This window comes from Fundulus heteroclitus, unplaced genomic scaffold, assembly GCF_011125445.2.
Source record: "Fundulus heteroclitus isolate FHET01 unplaced genomic scaffold, MU-UCD_Fhet_4.1 scaffold_65, whole genome shotgun sequence".
NCBI lineage: Eukaryota > Metazoa > Chordata > Actinopteri > Cyprinodontiformes > Fundulidae > Fundulus > Fundulus heteroclitus.
The window spans coordinates 785,056-799,867 of NW_023397088.1; the positions used below are offsets into that span (position 1 = coordinate 785,056).

The 14,812-nt window shown below is 50.8% G+C and overlaps 1 protein-coding gene across 1 annotated transcript in view; it reads left to right on the forward strand.

Moving 5' to 3' along the window:
• LOC118561489 (NLR family CARD domain-containing protein 3-like) overlaps positions 1 to 14,812 on the forward strand; it is a 77,238-nt gene that overhangs the window by 10,708 nt on the left and 51,718 nt on the right. Inside the window, exon 3 of the mRNA XM_036133611.1 lies at positions 4,041 to 4,217. Within this exon, the coding sequence (XP_035989504.1) occupies positions 4,041 to 4,217 (177 nt within the window). The remainder of the gene's footprint in view (positions 1 to 4,040; positions 4,218 to 14,812) is intronic.

Genomic DNA, 14,812 nt, shown 5'->3' on the forward strand with positions numbered 1-14,812 from the left:
GCGTAACAGAAAATAATTGAGAAGCACTGGGCTAAGGGGTGGAGTCACATTTTGCGTAACAGTATGCCAGAACTCCAATCAGACCATATTTAAATGGTAAATGGAGCATTTCCAGTCATGCTGACTACCCAAAGCGCTGTACTCTCATTCGTACATTCATACACCAAAACGCAGCTCGGTAGGCAACTTGGGGTTAAATGCCTTGCTGAGCGGCACATTAACATGTGGTAAGGGGAAGCTGGAATCAAACCCGCAAAATTCTGAATGCCGGACAACTACTCAACCCATCAAGCCATTCATCCCAAAAAACACACACAGCTGCAGCAGATGCAGAGTAAATAAACAGATGCTGAACAAAGAAGGAAGCTCTTAAATCAATACTGTGGCCCAGCACAGAGGTGGACATATGTCGTGTTACGTAGTGGACGGGAAAATTCAGACGGTTCCCAAATAAATGTGAAGTTATTAATGGAGCTCCATATTGATGGGGATGGAAGGCTGCCAGCAAGCAGCACATCAACACCACCTGGTGAAGATGAAGAGAATGAAGTGTCAGGTTCAAATACCTAAAACATTCATTAAACAACACAAAGAAGAGGGAACACCCCGGAAGGGGCAGGCCTTTTATGAAATAATAAAGACCAAGACCAAGTAAACAAACAGACTATCAGACTGCAGCAGAGAAGCTGTGAGTCTGACATATGCCTCCAGTGCCCGGACAGGGCAGAGAGGCTCATCAGGGCCATCCGCATCAATGCGAGCTAGCTGAAGGGACACAGTGTGGCTCGCAGATGAGGCCACTTTAGGAAGAAATGCAACATCATGCCAGAGAGTAACACCTCTTCTGTCAAACCTGACATAGCATCCCTCATTGTGGCGCCTGATGAGGTTTTGAGAGCTAATGCCAGGTGTCCTTGTCCTCAATGTCGTGTGACTGAAGATCTGCCATCAGAGGTCGGCTGTGAGAAGGCCTTAGTGTCTGCCCAACAGGCATGAACCTCCTTCACATATTTGGCAGATGGGGGAACCAAAAAGGACGACCTAGTAGTAGGACGTTGAAAGAAAGCACTGGTAGCCACAGTTCAGTTCTGTGGAGCATCTAGCGGCAACCGGGCAACAGCGGTTCTCAAAGCGCCCACTATCACACCATCCTCTTCCGACTGAGAGCCGGAGGAGATACGTGAACTGGCTGCCGACAGATGCGAGCCAGAATCAAACTGATCATGAAAATCAGTGCCAGATGCTGCCAGGGATATAGCATTGTCCGCTAAAACAGAGAGTCCTGAACCCATGCTCTGCCCTGGGTCAGGGTCTCCAGTCAGGCCAGCGCCACGCCCGTCCCTAAAGGACTCGAGCAGCGCTTTCATCTCCTCCAGCTCAGAAGTGACATGGGCCACTTGCCCAGATAAGCCTTCCAAATCTGTGGAGCTGTTCTTGGTCCTCTTCCGGGGAGGCCCCATAGCCCCAGGAGCCATACTCTTCACAGGCTGGCTGGCGCCCTGACAGTCAGCCAAGCGAGCAGTACGCAGGGATAAAGGCAGGAGACACTAATTAGGGAGGGCCGCATCAGTCATAGCTTCTCTTAGGTGATCTGGTCCCAAACAAGAGGGACGCAAATCATAACCATCCTCCAACTGGAGAGGGTCCAGCAAGCACTGCAGCATGGCACGTCCAGCTTCTCACGCTCACTGGACTAGGTCAGGTCGAGCTGAAATCGCCACTCTTGACACTTAAACCGAAGAACAAATAGGCCAGGAAACCTGGTCCAGCAGAAAACGCCACCAGGGCTCCTTGCAGCGTAAAAGGAGCACTACGACCCCTGTAGCTACAGAAGAAGTACAAACCAGCAAGGTCGCAACACTCAATGAGGCAAGTCGAACACCGCTGCGCAATGAAAGAAAAAGCAAGCCCGAAAAAACGGCTGCGATTAACAAAAGATTGGCATAAAATCATTTAAAGATTGTGGACACAGCAACAAGTAGAATCTTTCCTTCTGAAGAATAATTTTGTCCTCTGCCTCTCTGTCTACACACATTCAGTCTCACAGGGATTCATTTTAAGCTCAGACATCGAAAAAAATAACAAAAGCATAAACTTTTATATTTCAAACTGTGCCAAATATTTTAAAAAGCTGAATTAGACGGACTGAAATAGACCGGTGTAACCCGGATAAACAAGAGCGGCAGTAAAAAGTCCATGAAGTAAACAAGAAGCTATTTATTTAAACATGAATTAAATAATCAGCTAAATTCATAAACACAAGAAATAGTTTAAAATTGTTAAATTATTGCTTCATTAAAAGTGTTCATCTTTAAAATGTGTTAACAATGTGTTTAAACATTTCGTTGCATAGTTGTAGTTCATTTTAATAATGGTTCATGTGAGAAGTGTAATTTCCTACGCAGAGGCAGTCATTGAATGTATCATGAGTTTGGGTGAGAGAGCGCAGCACGAGAAGCCGCAGAGATCTGGTTCGGCGGCCATAAGCCAACATCTCCATGTTAAACTGGCTTGTTTTTGGACTATAAACAGTAATTTGTGCCGTGGTTTGTCCCCACGATAATCCACAGAGAGTAAGTGTGCTTAAATCCGAGGTAGAAGACAGAGAAGTTTCTACTCAAAGCTTTTTGGACTGTGTTTTACCGCTAGCTTAGCATAGCAACTAGCCGATGCTAACAAGCTGGCTAATGGACTCTAGGCTGCCGTTCACTAACTCAGCTGGACATAGGAGCTTGTAGAGTATCTTACATGGAACCAGCTTATAGAGTCAGTTAAAATAAATGTAAAAAAGTAAATAATGTGTTTAAATGTCTATCTGGACAGGATTGGGGGGCAGTGAGAAGATAATTGATGGGGATTTATCTGGCTCTAGAGCAGGGGTGTCAAACATACGGCCTGCGGGCCGGATCCGGCCCGCCGAACAATTTAGTCCGGCCTTGTGGCTAAATGCATTCTGTCAATATTCTGGCTGTAGCCCATTTCCTGCACACGCCTGTGCACGGTGGCTCTGGATGTTTCTACTCCAGACTCAGTCCCCCAAGGTCTGGAATCGGCCCTTCTCCACAATCTTCCTCGGGGTCCGGTCACCTCTTTGCAGGTGTTTAGAGTTAATTTGTTGATTCAGATGATTAGGTTCATAGCTCGTTTAGAGACCTTTTTCATGATGTGCTAATTTTGTAAGATAGGAATTTTGGGTTTTCATGTGCTGTATGCCAAAATCATCCGTATTAAGACAATAAAAGACCTGAAATATTTCAGTTGGTGTACAATTAATCTAAACTATATGAATGTTCAAGTTTGATCAAAATAATGAACTTTATCACAATATGCTAATATTTTGAGGAGGACCTGTACATGTTCCACTTTTTTAATTGGAATTATTGAAAAAGGGAAACATTTTCATGATATTCTAATTATGTGACCAGCTCCTGTATTTCCTATCAGGGGCCCAAACTTGTTCTTTAAATCATCACGTCTGATAAAGTTACCACTGGGGTCCAGTTTATATCACAGTGAAGTGATCTGAAGGTCCTGAGAACAGACATGTTCATCCACCTTGAAACAAGTGTTAAAATAATAAAAGTACTTGACTGAATGCCACTGTGTATCAGGCTGATTAAAAGATACCAAAACACACAGATAATAAACCAGAATCATAGAGAAAACTCCCTGGTTTCTGATCAATGTGACCGCTGACTGAACAGAGAAGGCATCAGGATTAACTAAGCTTGGCTGTTAGCCTGGTCTGGAGCATGCTAGCTGAGAGAATAAATCACCATGGTAACTGATGTTACTGCTTTTGGGAAACCGAGTCGAGGCTTAATTTAGCCAGGATATCTGGAAAATCCTGGCTTAACCTGTTATCTTGGTTTTGTCAAACAGCCCTCTGAAGAGAATGAAGAGACTCATTTTGTTGTGTCAAACACAGACACTGATGGGAAGATCAGATAATGTCATCACTGTTCAGTCATCCTATTTTAGTCTTTGTTTATAATGTTGTATGGTTTAATAAGAACTACTTTATTTTTCCCTAATCACAGACTTAATGGCTGCAAACTCTCAGAGACTGAATTTGAAGTTGTAGCCTCAATTCTGAAGTCTAACCCCTCTCATCTGACTGAAGTGGAGATAAGAGAGATCGAAGGAGTGAAAAACTCTGGAATGAAGCATCTGTGTGAGATACTGAAGAGTTCAGTCTGCAGAGTTAACATCCTGAGGTTAGTTTTCTTTATTTATCCAAGTAACATCATTTAGTGATGCTTTAATACTTGTTTTTGTGTAAATAAATTATTTCCTTATTTCAGATTCTGAGAATATTGATATATTTACTTACCATTGCTTCTACTTCACAATGTTTTGGGCTGATGTTGAAAAATGGGGGAAAAAAAAGTCATATTAAAATACTTCAATTAATAAACTCTGATGATTAAACTAGAAACTTGCAGTTGAAATTAAATATAAAAGGTAATCTGTAGAAAAACCAACAGAGTAATTCTCACTGCAGCAATATCCCAATCAAACAGGTGTTTGTGTTCATATATGGTGTTTGTGAGAAAGGGTGAGCTAGCTCAAAGACAGGGTGTGTTTGATATGACAAAAAATGGCTGATCTGGATGGTCAGATCAAGGCTGCATGGGCAACGTTCTACTAAGAGCTCCTAGCTCCTGTTCCTTGACCTTTCAGGGGGTCAACAGTAAAAACTTTATTGAAAGGTGGAATAAAAAATCAAGATGATTATTATTTAGTTAAACCTCTGAGCTGCCCTCAGGTCTTCAGGAAGGCTGATCCACAGCTGAGGGCCAGAGGTGGAGAAAGTCTCCTCACCGTAGGTTTTAGTTCTCAGAATGACCCACCAGACACACAGAGACCCACTGAGAACAACTGACCCAGTATGATGGAGAACATCTGAGCCCAGCAGCAGAACATCGGACCAATGTTCAGTGATCAGGGACTAAATGAGCAGAACTTTAAACAGACGCCATGTTTCCTTAGAGAAAAGCCTCCATGCAGGCTGCTGGTTTAGGTTGAAGATAAATCCAGAACAATCTGAGCTGAAACTCTGTTAAATGATCCATGTTTAGAACATCATTGGTCTGAGAACCACTGTTCTACCAGAACCCTGACCCAGACTAGAAGACAGCAGCATTTTAAACAGACGCCAGAGCGATCAGACTTAAATATCCAGCAGCAGCAAGTGATCATGGATGGATTTATGTTCAAGTAGAGTTTATTGTTGTGTGGTAATCTCCAACCTCTAGTGCCCCCCCAACCCTAACCCATCTTAGGGGACAGGCCCCGTTTTTTGACAAAATGGTGTAATTTTTGGCCAACTTTGAAAATTCCTGGAGGCCAAACCAAAGCTCACAGGTTCACGGGGCATGGCTCAAAAAATAGCCCCATCCCTTGACAGCCAGATGCATGTGGTCCCCGATTTTTAGGACCCACCGTGACCCCGTGACAGCCCACCAAAGACGGCAAAGTTCACCCGAAAAAACACATTGATTTTACATTGGTTAGACCTGGTTAGGGTAAAAAAAAAAAGGTGGAAGCTGTGACAAATGGTTCTCCATCCCAACATGGAGCTCTCATCAGCAGCAGCATGAGCCTGCCCTGGTTCTCCTGACATCCACCTGCTCTGGGTCTCCACATGCAGCATGGATCTCCCAGGCAGGAGCAGCCTGCCCTGGGTCTCCTAACCTCCACATGCAGCATGGATCTCCAGCAAGCAGCATGAGCCTGCCCTGGTTCTCCTAACCTCCACAGCCAGCATGGATCTCCCAGGCAGCAGCAGCCTGCTCTGGGTCTGCTAACCTCCACATGCAGCATGGATCTCCAGGCAGCAGCAGCAGCCCGCTCTGGGTCTTTGCCCAGCAGCATGAGCCTGCTCTGGGTCTGATAACCTCCACATGCACCATGGATCTCCAGGCAGCAGAAAATCCAAAGCCCGCAGCAGCACACCCAAACCCGGCTTGGATGTGCGATCTGATCCCTGGAAGAAGAACCATGGCTCTCTCTCTCCCTCTCCCCGCTGCTGTGAGCTCTCCACTTCAGCACCAGCCATCCTGGTTCTCCAGCGGCACAGCCTGGCCCTTCTCCATCCCAACATGGAGCTCTCATCAGCAGCATGAGCCTGCCCTGGGTCTCCTAACCTCCACATGCAGCATGGATCTCCAGCAAGCAGCATGAGCCTGCCCTGGTTCTGCTAACCTCCACATGCAGCATGGATCTCCAGGCAGCAGGAGCAGCCCGCTCTGGGTCTTTGCCCAGCAGCGTGAGCCTGCTCTGGGTCTGATAACCTCCACATGCAGCATGGATCTCCAGGCAGCAGAAAATCCAAAGCCCGCAGCAGCACACCCAAACCCGGCTTGGATGTGCGATCTGATCCCTGGAAGAAGAACCATGGCTCTCTCTCTCTCCCTCTCCCCGCTGCTGTGAGCTCTCCACTTCAGCACCAGCCATCCTGGTTCTCCAGCGGCACAGCCTGGCCCTTCTCCATCCCAACATGGAGCTCTCATCAGCAGCATGAGCCTGCCCTGGGTCTCCTAACCTCCACAGCCAGCATGGATCTCCTGCCAGCAGCATGAGCCAGCTCTGGGTCTCCTAACCTCCACATGCAGCATGGATCTCCAGGCAGCAGCAGCCCGCTCTGGGTCTTTGCCCAGCAGCATGAGCCTGCTCTGGGTCTCCTATCCTCCACATGCAGCATGGATCTCCCCGCAGCAGCAGCAGTCTGCCCTGGGTCTGCTAACATCCACATGCAGCATGGATGTCCCAGGCAGCAGCAGCAGCCCGCTCTGGGTCTTTGCCCAGCAGCAGCAGCCTGCTCTGGTTCTCCTAACCTCCACATCCAGCATGGATCTCCAGGCAGCAGCATGAGCCCGCTCTGGGTCTCCACTCCCTGCATGGATCTCCAGGCAGCAGCAGCAGCAGCAGCAGCAGCAGCAGCAGCAGCAGCCCGCTCTGGGTCTTTGCCCAGCAGCATGAGCCTGCCCTGGGTCTGCTAACCTCCACATCCAGCATGGATCTCCCAGCAGCATGAGCCTGCTCTGGGTCTCCACATGCAGCATGGATCTCCCAGGCAGGAGCAGCCTGCTCTGGGTCTCCTAACCTCCACATCCAACATGGATCTCCCAGGCAGCAGGAGCAGCCTGCTCTGGGTCTCCACATGCAGCATGGATCTCCAGGCAGCAGCAGCAGTCTGCCCTGGGTCTGCTAACATCCACATGCAGCATGGATCTCCAGGCAGCAGCAGCAGCCCGCTCTGGGTCTTTGCCCAGCAGCATGAGCCTGCCCTGGGTCTGCTAACCTCCACATGCAGCATGGATCTCCAGGCAGCAGCAGCAGTCTGCCCTGGGTCTGCTAACATCCACATGCAGCATGGATGTCCCAGGCAGCAGCAGCCTGCTCTGGGTCTTCTAACCTCCACATCCAGCATGGATCTCCCAGGCAGCAGGAGCAGCCTGCTCTGGGTCTCCACATGCAGCATGGATCTCCAGGCAGCAGCAGCAGTCTGCCCTGGGTCTGCTAACATCCACATGCAGCATGGATCTCCAGGCAGCAGCAGCAGCCCGCTCTGGGTCTCCACATGCAGCATGGATGTCCCAGGCAGCAGGAGCAGCCTGCTCTGGGTCTCCTAACCTCCACATCCAGCATGGATCTCCCAGGCAGCAGCAGCAGCAGTCTGCCCTGGGTCTGCTAACATCCACATCCAGCATGGATCTCCAGCCAGCAGCAGCAGCCCGCTCTGGGTCTTTGCCCAGCAGCATGAGCCTGCCCTGGGTCTGATAAAATCCACATGCACCATGGATCTCCAGGCAGAGGCTGCAGTCTGCTCTGGGTCTTTGCCCAGCAGTGTGAGCCTGCTCTGGGTCTGATAACATCCACATGCACCATGGATCTCCAGGCAGCAGGAGCAGCCTGCTCTGGGTCTTTGCCCAGAAGCAGCAGCCTGCTCTGGGTCTGATAACATCCACATGCACCATGGATCTCCAGGCAGAGGCTGCAGTCTGCTCTGGGTCTTTGCCCAGGAGTGTGAGCCTGCTCTGGGTCTGATAAAATCCACATGCACCATGGATCTCCAGGCAGAGGCTGCAGTCTGCTCTGGGTCTTGTCCCAGCAGCAGCAGCCTGTCCTGGTCCTCCCATCCTCCACATCCAGCATGGATGTCCCCGCAGCAGCATGAGCCTGCCCTGGGTCTCCCATCCTCCACATCCAGCATGGATCTCCAGGCAGCAGAAAATCCAAAGCCCGCAACAGCACACCCAAACCCGGCTTGGATGCGCGATCTGATCCCTGGAAGAAGAACCATGGCTCTCTCCCTCTCCCCGCTGCTGTGAGCTCTCCACTTCGGCACCACTGGGTGAGGGCTTGCCAAAACAGAGCACAGGGGGTAGGTTTTGAAAGGGTCTTAACCAAAAAAGATCCAGCATGGATCTCCCAGGCAGCAGCATGAGCCTACCCTGGGTCTTGTCCCAGCAGCATGAGCCTGCCCTGGGTCTCCTATCCTCCACATGCTGCATGGATGTCCCAGCAGCAGCAGCAGCCTGTCCTGGGTCTTGTCCCAGCAGCAGTAGCCTGTCCTGGGTCTCCTAACCTCCACATGCTGCATGGATGTCCCAGCAGCATGAGCCTGTCCTGGGTCTTGTCCCAGCAGCAGCAGCAGCCTGTCCTGGTTCTCCTAACCTCCACATGCTGCATGGATGTCCCAGCAGCAGCAGCCTGTCCTGGGTCTTGTCCCAGCAGCAGCAGCCTGTCCTGGGTCTGATAAAATCCACATGCACCATGGATCTCCAGGCAGAGGCTGCAGTCTGCTCTGGGTCTTTGCCCAGGAGTGTGAGCCTGCTCTGGGTCTGATAAAATCCTCATCCAGCATGGATCTCCAGGCAGAGGCTGCAGTCTGCTCTGGGTCTTTGCCCAGGAGTGTGAGCCTGCTCTGGGTCTGATAAAATCCTCATCCAGCATGGATCTCCAGGCAGAGGCTGCAGTCTGCTCTGGGTCTTTGCCCAGAAGCAGCAGCCTGCTCTGGGTCTCCTATGCTCCACATACAGCATGGAGGAGGACACCCGCATCAGACCATACACCCATCCCTGCTACCAGCAACCATTTCCGGGTAACGACACACACTCATAAACCCTGGAGCACACACCTCCATAACCTGTACCTCCAGCCGAACCGTGGTACCCACACTTAAGCACCCCTCCTCGGATATAAACCAATAAACCAACCGCCAAATTACTCGTGCCCCTGGTAAGGCAGGAACAAAGCCGTGCAGAGCGGGCATGAATGTGTGCTCTGATCCCTGGATGATCCATGGAGGTTCTCCAGCAGCATGGAGGTTCTTCATGCCCAAAGCAGCACACTCAAAGTGGGCATGAATGTGTGCTCTGATCCCTGGATGATCCATGGAGGTTCTCCAGCAGCACGGAGGTTCTCCAGCAGCATGGAGGTTCTTCATGCCCAAAGCAGCACACTCAAAGTGGGCATGAATGTGTGCTCTGATCCCTGGATGATCCATGGAGGTTCTCCAGCAGCATGGAGGTTCTTCATGCCCAAAGCAGCACACTCAAAGTGGGCATGAATGTGTGCTCTGATCCCTGGATGATCCATGGAGGTTCTCCAGCAGCACGGAGGTTCTCCAGCAGCATGTAGGTATTTCATGCCCAAAGCAGCACACTCAAAGCGGGCATGAATGTGTGCTCTGATCCCTGGATGATCCATGGAGGTTCTCCAGCAGCATGTAGGTATTTCATGCCCAAAGCAGCACACTCAAAGTGGGCATGAATGTGTGCTCTGATCCCTGGATGATCCATGGAGGTTCTCCAGCAGCACGGAGGTTCTCCAGCAGCATGGAGGTTCTTCATGCCCAAAGCAGCACACTCAAAGTGGGCATGAATGTGTGCTCTGATCCCTGGATGATCCATGGAGGTTCTCCAGCAGCACGGAGGTTCTCCAGCAGCATGGAGGTTCTTCATGCCCAAAGCAGCACACTCAAAGTGGGCATGAATGTGTGCTCTGATCCCTGGATGATCCATGGAGGTTCTCCAGCAGCATGGAGGTTCTTCATGCCCAAAGCAGCACACTCAAAGTGGGCATGAATGTGTGCTCTGATCCCTGGATGATCCATGGAGGTTCTCCAGCAGCACGGAGGTTCTCCAGCAGCATGTAGGTATTTCATGCCCAAAGCAGCACACTCAAAGTGGGCATGAATGTGTGCTCTGATCCCTGGATGATCCATGGAGGTTCTCCAGCAGCATGGAGGTTCTTCATGCCCAAAGCAGCACACTCAAAGTGGGCATGAATGTGTGCTCTGATCCCTGGATGATCCATGGAGGTTCTCCAGCAGCATGTAGGTATTTCATGCCCAAAGCAGCACACTCAAAGTGGGCATGAATGTGTGCTCTGATCCCTGGATGATCCATGGAGGTTCTCCAGCAGCACGGAGGTTCTCCAGCAGCATGTAGGTATTTCATGCCCAAAGCAGCACACTCAAAGTGGGCATGAATGTGTGCTCTGATCCCTGGATGATCCATGGAGGTTCTCCAGCAGCATGGAGGTTCTTCATGCCCAAAGCAGCACACTCAAAGTGGGCATGAATGTGTGCTCTGATCCCTGGATGATCCATGGAGGTTCTCCAGCAGCATGGAGGTTCTTCATGCCCAAAGCAGCACACTCAAAGTGGGCATGAATGTGTGCTCTGATCCCTGGATGATCCATGGAGGTTCTCCAGCAGCACGGAGGTTCTCCAGCAGCATGTAGGTATTTCATGCCCAAAGCAGCACACTCAAAGTGGGCATGAATGTGTGCTCTGATCCCTGGATGATCCATGGAGGTTCTCCAGCAGCATGTAGGTATTTCATGCCCAAAGCAGCACACTCAAAGTGGGCATGAATGTGTGCTCTGATCCCTGGATGATCCATGGAGGTTCTCCAGCAGCACGGAGGTTCTCCAGCAGCATGGAGGTTCTTCATGCCCAAAGCAGCACACTCAAAGTGGGCATGAATGTGTGCTCTGATCCCTGGATGATCCATGGAGGTTCTCCAGCAGCACGGAGGTTCTCCAGCAGCATGTAGGTATTTCATGCCCAAAGCAGCACACTCAAAGTGGGCATGAATGTGTGCTCTGATCCCTGGATGATCCATGGAGGTTCTCCAGCAGCATGTAGGTATTTCATGCCCAAAGCAGCACACTCAAAGTGGGCATGAATGTGTGCTCTGATCCCTGGATGATCCATGGAGGTTCTCCAGCAGCACGGAGGTTCTCCAGCAGCATGGAGGTTCTTCATGCCCAAAGCAGCACACTCAAAGTGGGCATGAATGTGTGCTCTGATCCCTGGATGATCCATGGAGGTTCTCCAGCAGCATGGAGGTTCTTCATGCCCAAAGCAGCACACTCAAAGTGGGCATGAATGTGTGCTCTGATCCCTGGATGATCCATGGAGGTTCTCCAGCAGCATGTAGGTATTTCATGCCCAAAGCAGCACACTCAAAGTGGGCATGAATGTGTGCTCTGATCCCTGGATGATCCATGGAGGTTCTCCAGCAGCACGGAGGTTCTCCAGCAGCATGGAGGTTCTTCATGCCCAAAGCAGCACACTCAAAGTGGGCATGAATGTGTGCTCTGATCCCTGGATGATCCATGGAGGTTCTCCAGCAGCACGGAGGTTCTCCAGCAGCATGTAGGTATTTCATGCCCAAAGCAGCACACTCAAAGTGGGCATGAATGTGTGCTCTGATCCCTGGATGATCCATGGAGGTTCTCCAGCAGCATGTAGGTATTTCATGCCCAAAGCAGCACACTCAAAGTGGGCATGAATGTGTGCTCTGATCCCTGGATGATCCATGGAGGTTCTCCAGCAGCACGGAGGTTCTCCAGCAGCATGGAGGTTCTTCATGCCCAAAGCAGCACACTCAAAGTGGGCATGAATGTGTGCTCTGATCCCTGGATGATCCATGGAGGTTCTCCAGCAGCATGGAGGTTCTTCATGCCCAAAGCAGCACACTCAAAGTGGGCATGAATGTGTGCTCTGATCCCTGGATGATCCATGGAGGTTCTCCAGCAGCACGGAGGTTCTCCAGCAGCATGTAGGTATTTCATGCCCAAAGCAGCACACTCAAAGTGGGCATGAATGTGTGCTCTGATCCCTGGATGATCCATGGAGGTTCTCCAGCAGCATGGAGGTTCTTCATGCCCAAAGCAGCACACTCAAAGTGGGCATGAATGTGTGCTCTGATCCCTGGATGATCCATGGAGGTTCTCCAGCAGCATGTAGGTATTTCATGCCCAAAGCAGCACACTCAAAGTGGGCATGAATGTGTGCTCTGATCCCTGGATGATCCATGGAGGTTCTCCAGCAGCACGGAGGTTCTCCAGCAGCATGGAGGTTCTTCATGCCCAAAGCAGCACACTCAAAGTGGGCATGAATGTGTGCTCTGATCCCTGGATGATCCATGGAGGTTCTCCAGCAGCATGGAGGTTCTTCATGCCCAAAGCAGCACACTCAAAGTGGGCATGAATGTGTGCTCTGATCCCTGGATGATCCATGGAGGTTCTCCAGCAGCACGGAGGTTCTCCAGCAGCATGTAGGTATTTCATGCCCAAAGCAGCACACTCAAAGTGGGCATGAATGTGTGCTCTGATCCCTGGATGATCCATGGAGGTTCTCCAGCAGCATGTAGGTATTTCATGCCCAAAGCAGCACACTCAAAGTGGGCATGAATGTGTGCTCTGATCCCTGGATGATCCATGGAGGTTCTCCAGCAGCACGGAGGTTCTCCAGCAGCATGGAGGTTCTTCATGCCCAAAGCAGCACACTCAAAGTGGGCATGAATGTGTGCTCTGATCCCTGGATGATCCATGGAGGTTCTCCAGCAGCATGGAGGTTCTTCATGCCCAAAGCAGCACACTCAAAGTGGGCATGAATGTGTGCTCTGATCCCTGGATGATCCATGGAGGTTCTCCAGCAGCACGGAGGTTCTCCAGCAGCATGTAGGTTCTTCATGCCCAAAGCAGCACACTCAAAGTGGGCATGAATGTGTGCTCTGATCCCTGGATGATCCATGGAGGTTCTCCAGCAGCATGGAGGTTCTTCATGCCCAAAGCAGCACACTCAAAGTGGGCATGAATGTGTGCTCTGATCCCTGGATGATCCATGGAGGTTCTCCAGCAGCATGTAGGTATTTCATGCCCAAAGCAGCACACTCAAAGTGGGCATGAATGTGTGCTCTGATCCCTGGATGATCCATGGAGGTTCTCCAGCAGCACGGAGGTTCTCCAGCAGCATGGAGGTTCTTCATGCCCAAAGCAGCACACTCAAAGTGGGCATGAATGTGTGCTCTGATCCCTGGATGATCCATGGAGGTTCTCCAGCAGCATGGAGGTTCTTCATGCCCAAAGCAGCACACTCAAAGTGGGCATGAATGTGTGCTCTGATCCCTGGATGATCCATGGAGGTTCTCCAGCAGCACGGAGGTTCTCCAGCAGCATGTAGGTATTTCATGCCCAAAGCAGCACACTCAAAGTGGGCATGAATGTGTGCTCTGATCCCTGGATGATCCATGGAGGTTCTCCAGCAGCATGTAGGTATTTCATGCCCAAAGCAGCACACTCAAAGTGGGCATGAATGTGTGCTCTGATCCCTGGATGATCCATGGAGGTTCTCCAGCAGCACGGAGGTTCTCCAGCAGCATGGAGGTTCTTCATGCCCAAAGCAGCACACTCAAAGTGGGCATGAATGTGTGCTCTGATCCCTGGATGATCCATGGAGGTTCTCCAGCAGCATGGAGGTTCTTCATGCCCAAAGCAGCACACTCAAAGTGGGCATGAATGTGTGCTCTGATCCCTGGATGATCCATGGAGGTTCTCCAGCAGCACGGAGGTTCTCCAGCAGCATGTAGGTATTTCATGCCCAAAGCAGCACACTCAAAGTGGGCATGAATGTGTGCTCTGATCCCTGGATGATCCATGGAGGTTCTCCAGCAGCATGGAGGTTCTTCATGCCCAAAGCAGCACACTCAAAGTGGGCATGAATGTGTGCTCTGATCCCTGGATGATCCATGGAGGTTCTCCAGCAGCATGTAGGTATTTCATGCCCAAAGCAGCACACTCAAAGTGGGCATGAATGTGTGCTCTGATCCCTGGATGATCCATGGAGGTTCTCCAGCAGCACGGAGGTTCTCCAGCAGCATGGAGGTTCTTCATGCCCAAAGCAGCACACTCAAAGTGGGCATGAATGTGTGCTCTGATCCCTGGATGATCCATGGAGGTTCTCCAGCAGCATGGAGGTTCTTCATGCCCAAAGCAGCACACTCAAAGTGGGCATGAATGTGTGCTCTGATCCCTGGATGATCCATGGAGGTTCTCCAGCAGCACGGAGGTTCTCCAGCAGCATGTAGGTATTTCATGCCCAAAGCAGCACACTCAAAGTGGGCATGAATGTGTGCTCTGATCCCTGGATGATCCATGGAGGTTCTCCAGCAGCATGGAGGTTCTTCATGCCCAAAGCAGCACACTCAAAGTGGGCATGAATGTGTGCTCTGATCCCTGGATGATCCATGGAGGTTCTCCAGCAGCACGGAGGTTCTCCAGCAGCATGGAGGTTCTTCATGCCCAAAGCAGCACACTCAAAGTGGGCATGAATGTGTGCTCTGATCCCTGGATGATCCATGGAGGTTCTCCAGCAGCATGGAGGTTCTTCATGCCCAAAGCAGCACACTCAAAGTGGGCATGAATGTGTGCTCTGATCCCTGGATGATCCATGGAGGTTCTCCAGCAGCATGGAGGTTCTTCATGCCCAAAGCAGCACACTCAAAGTGGG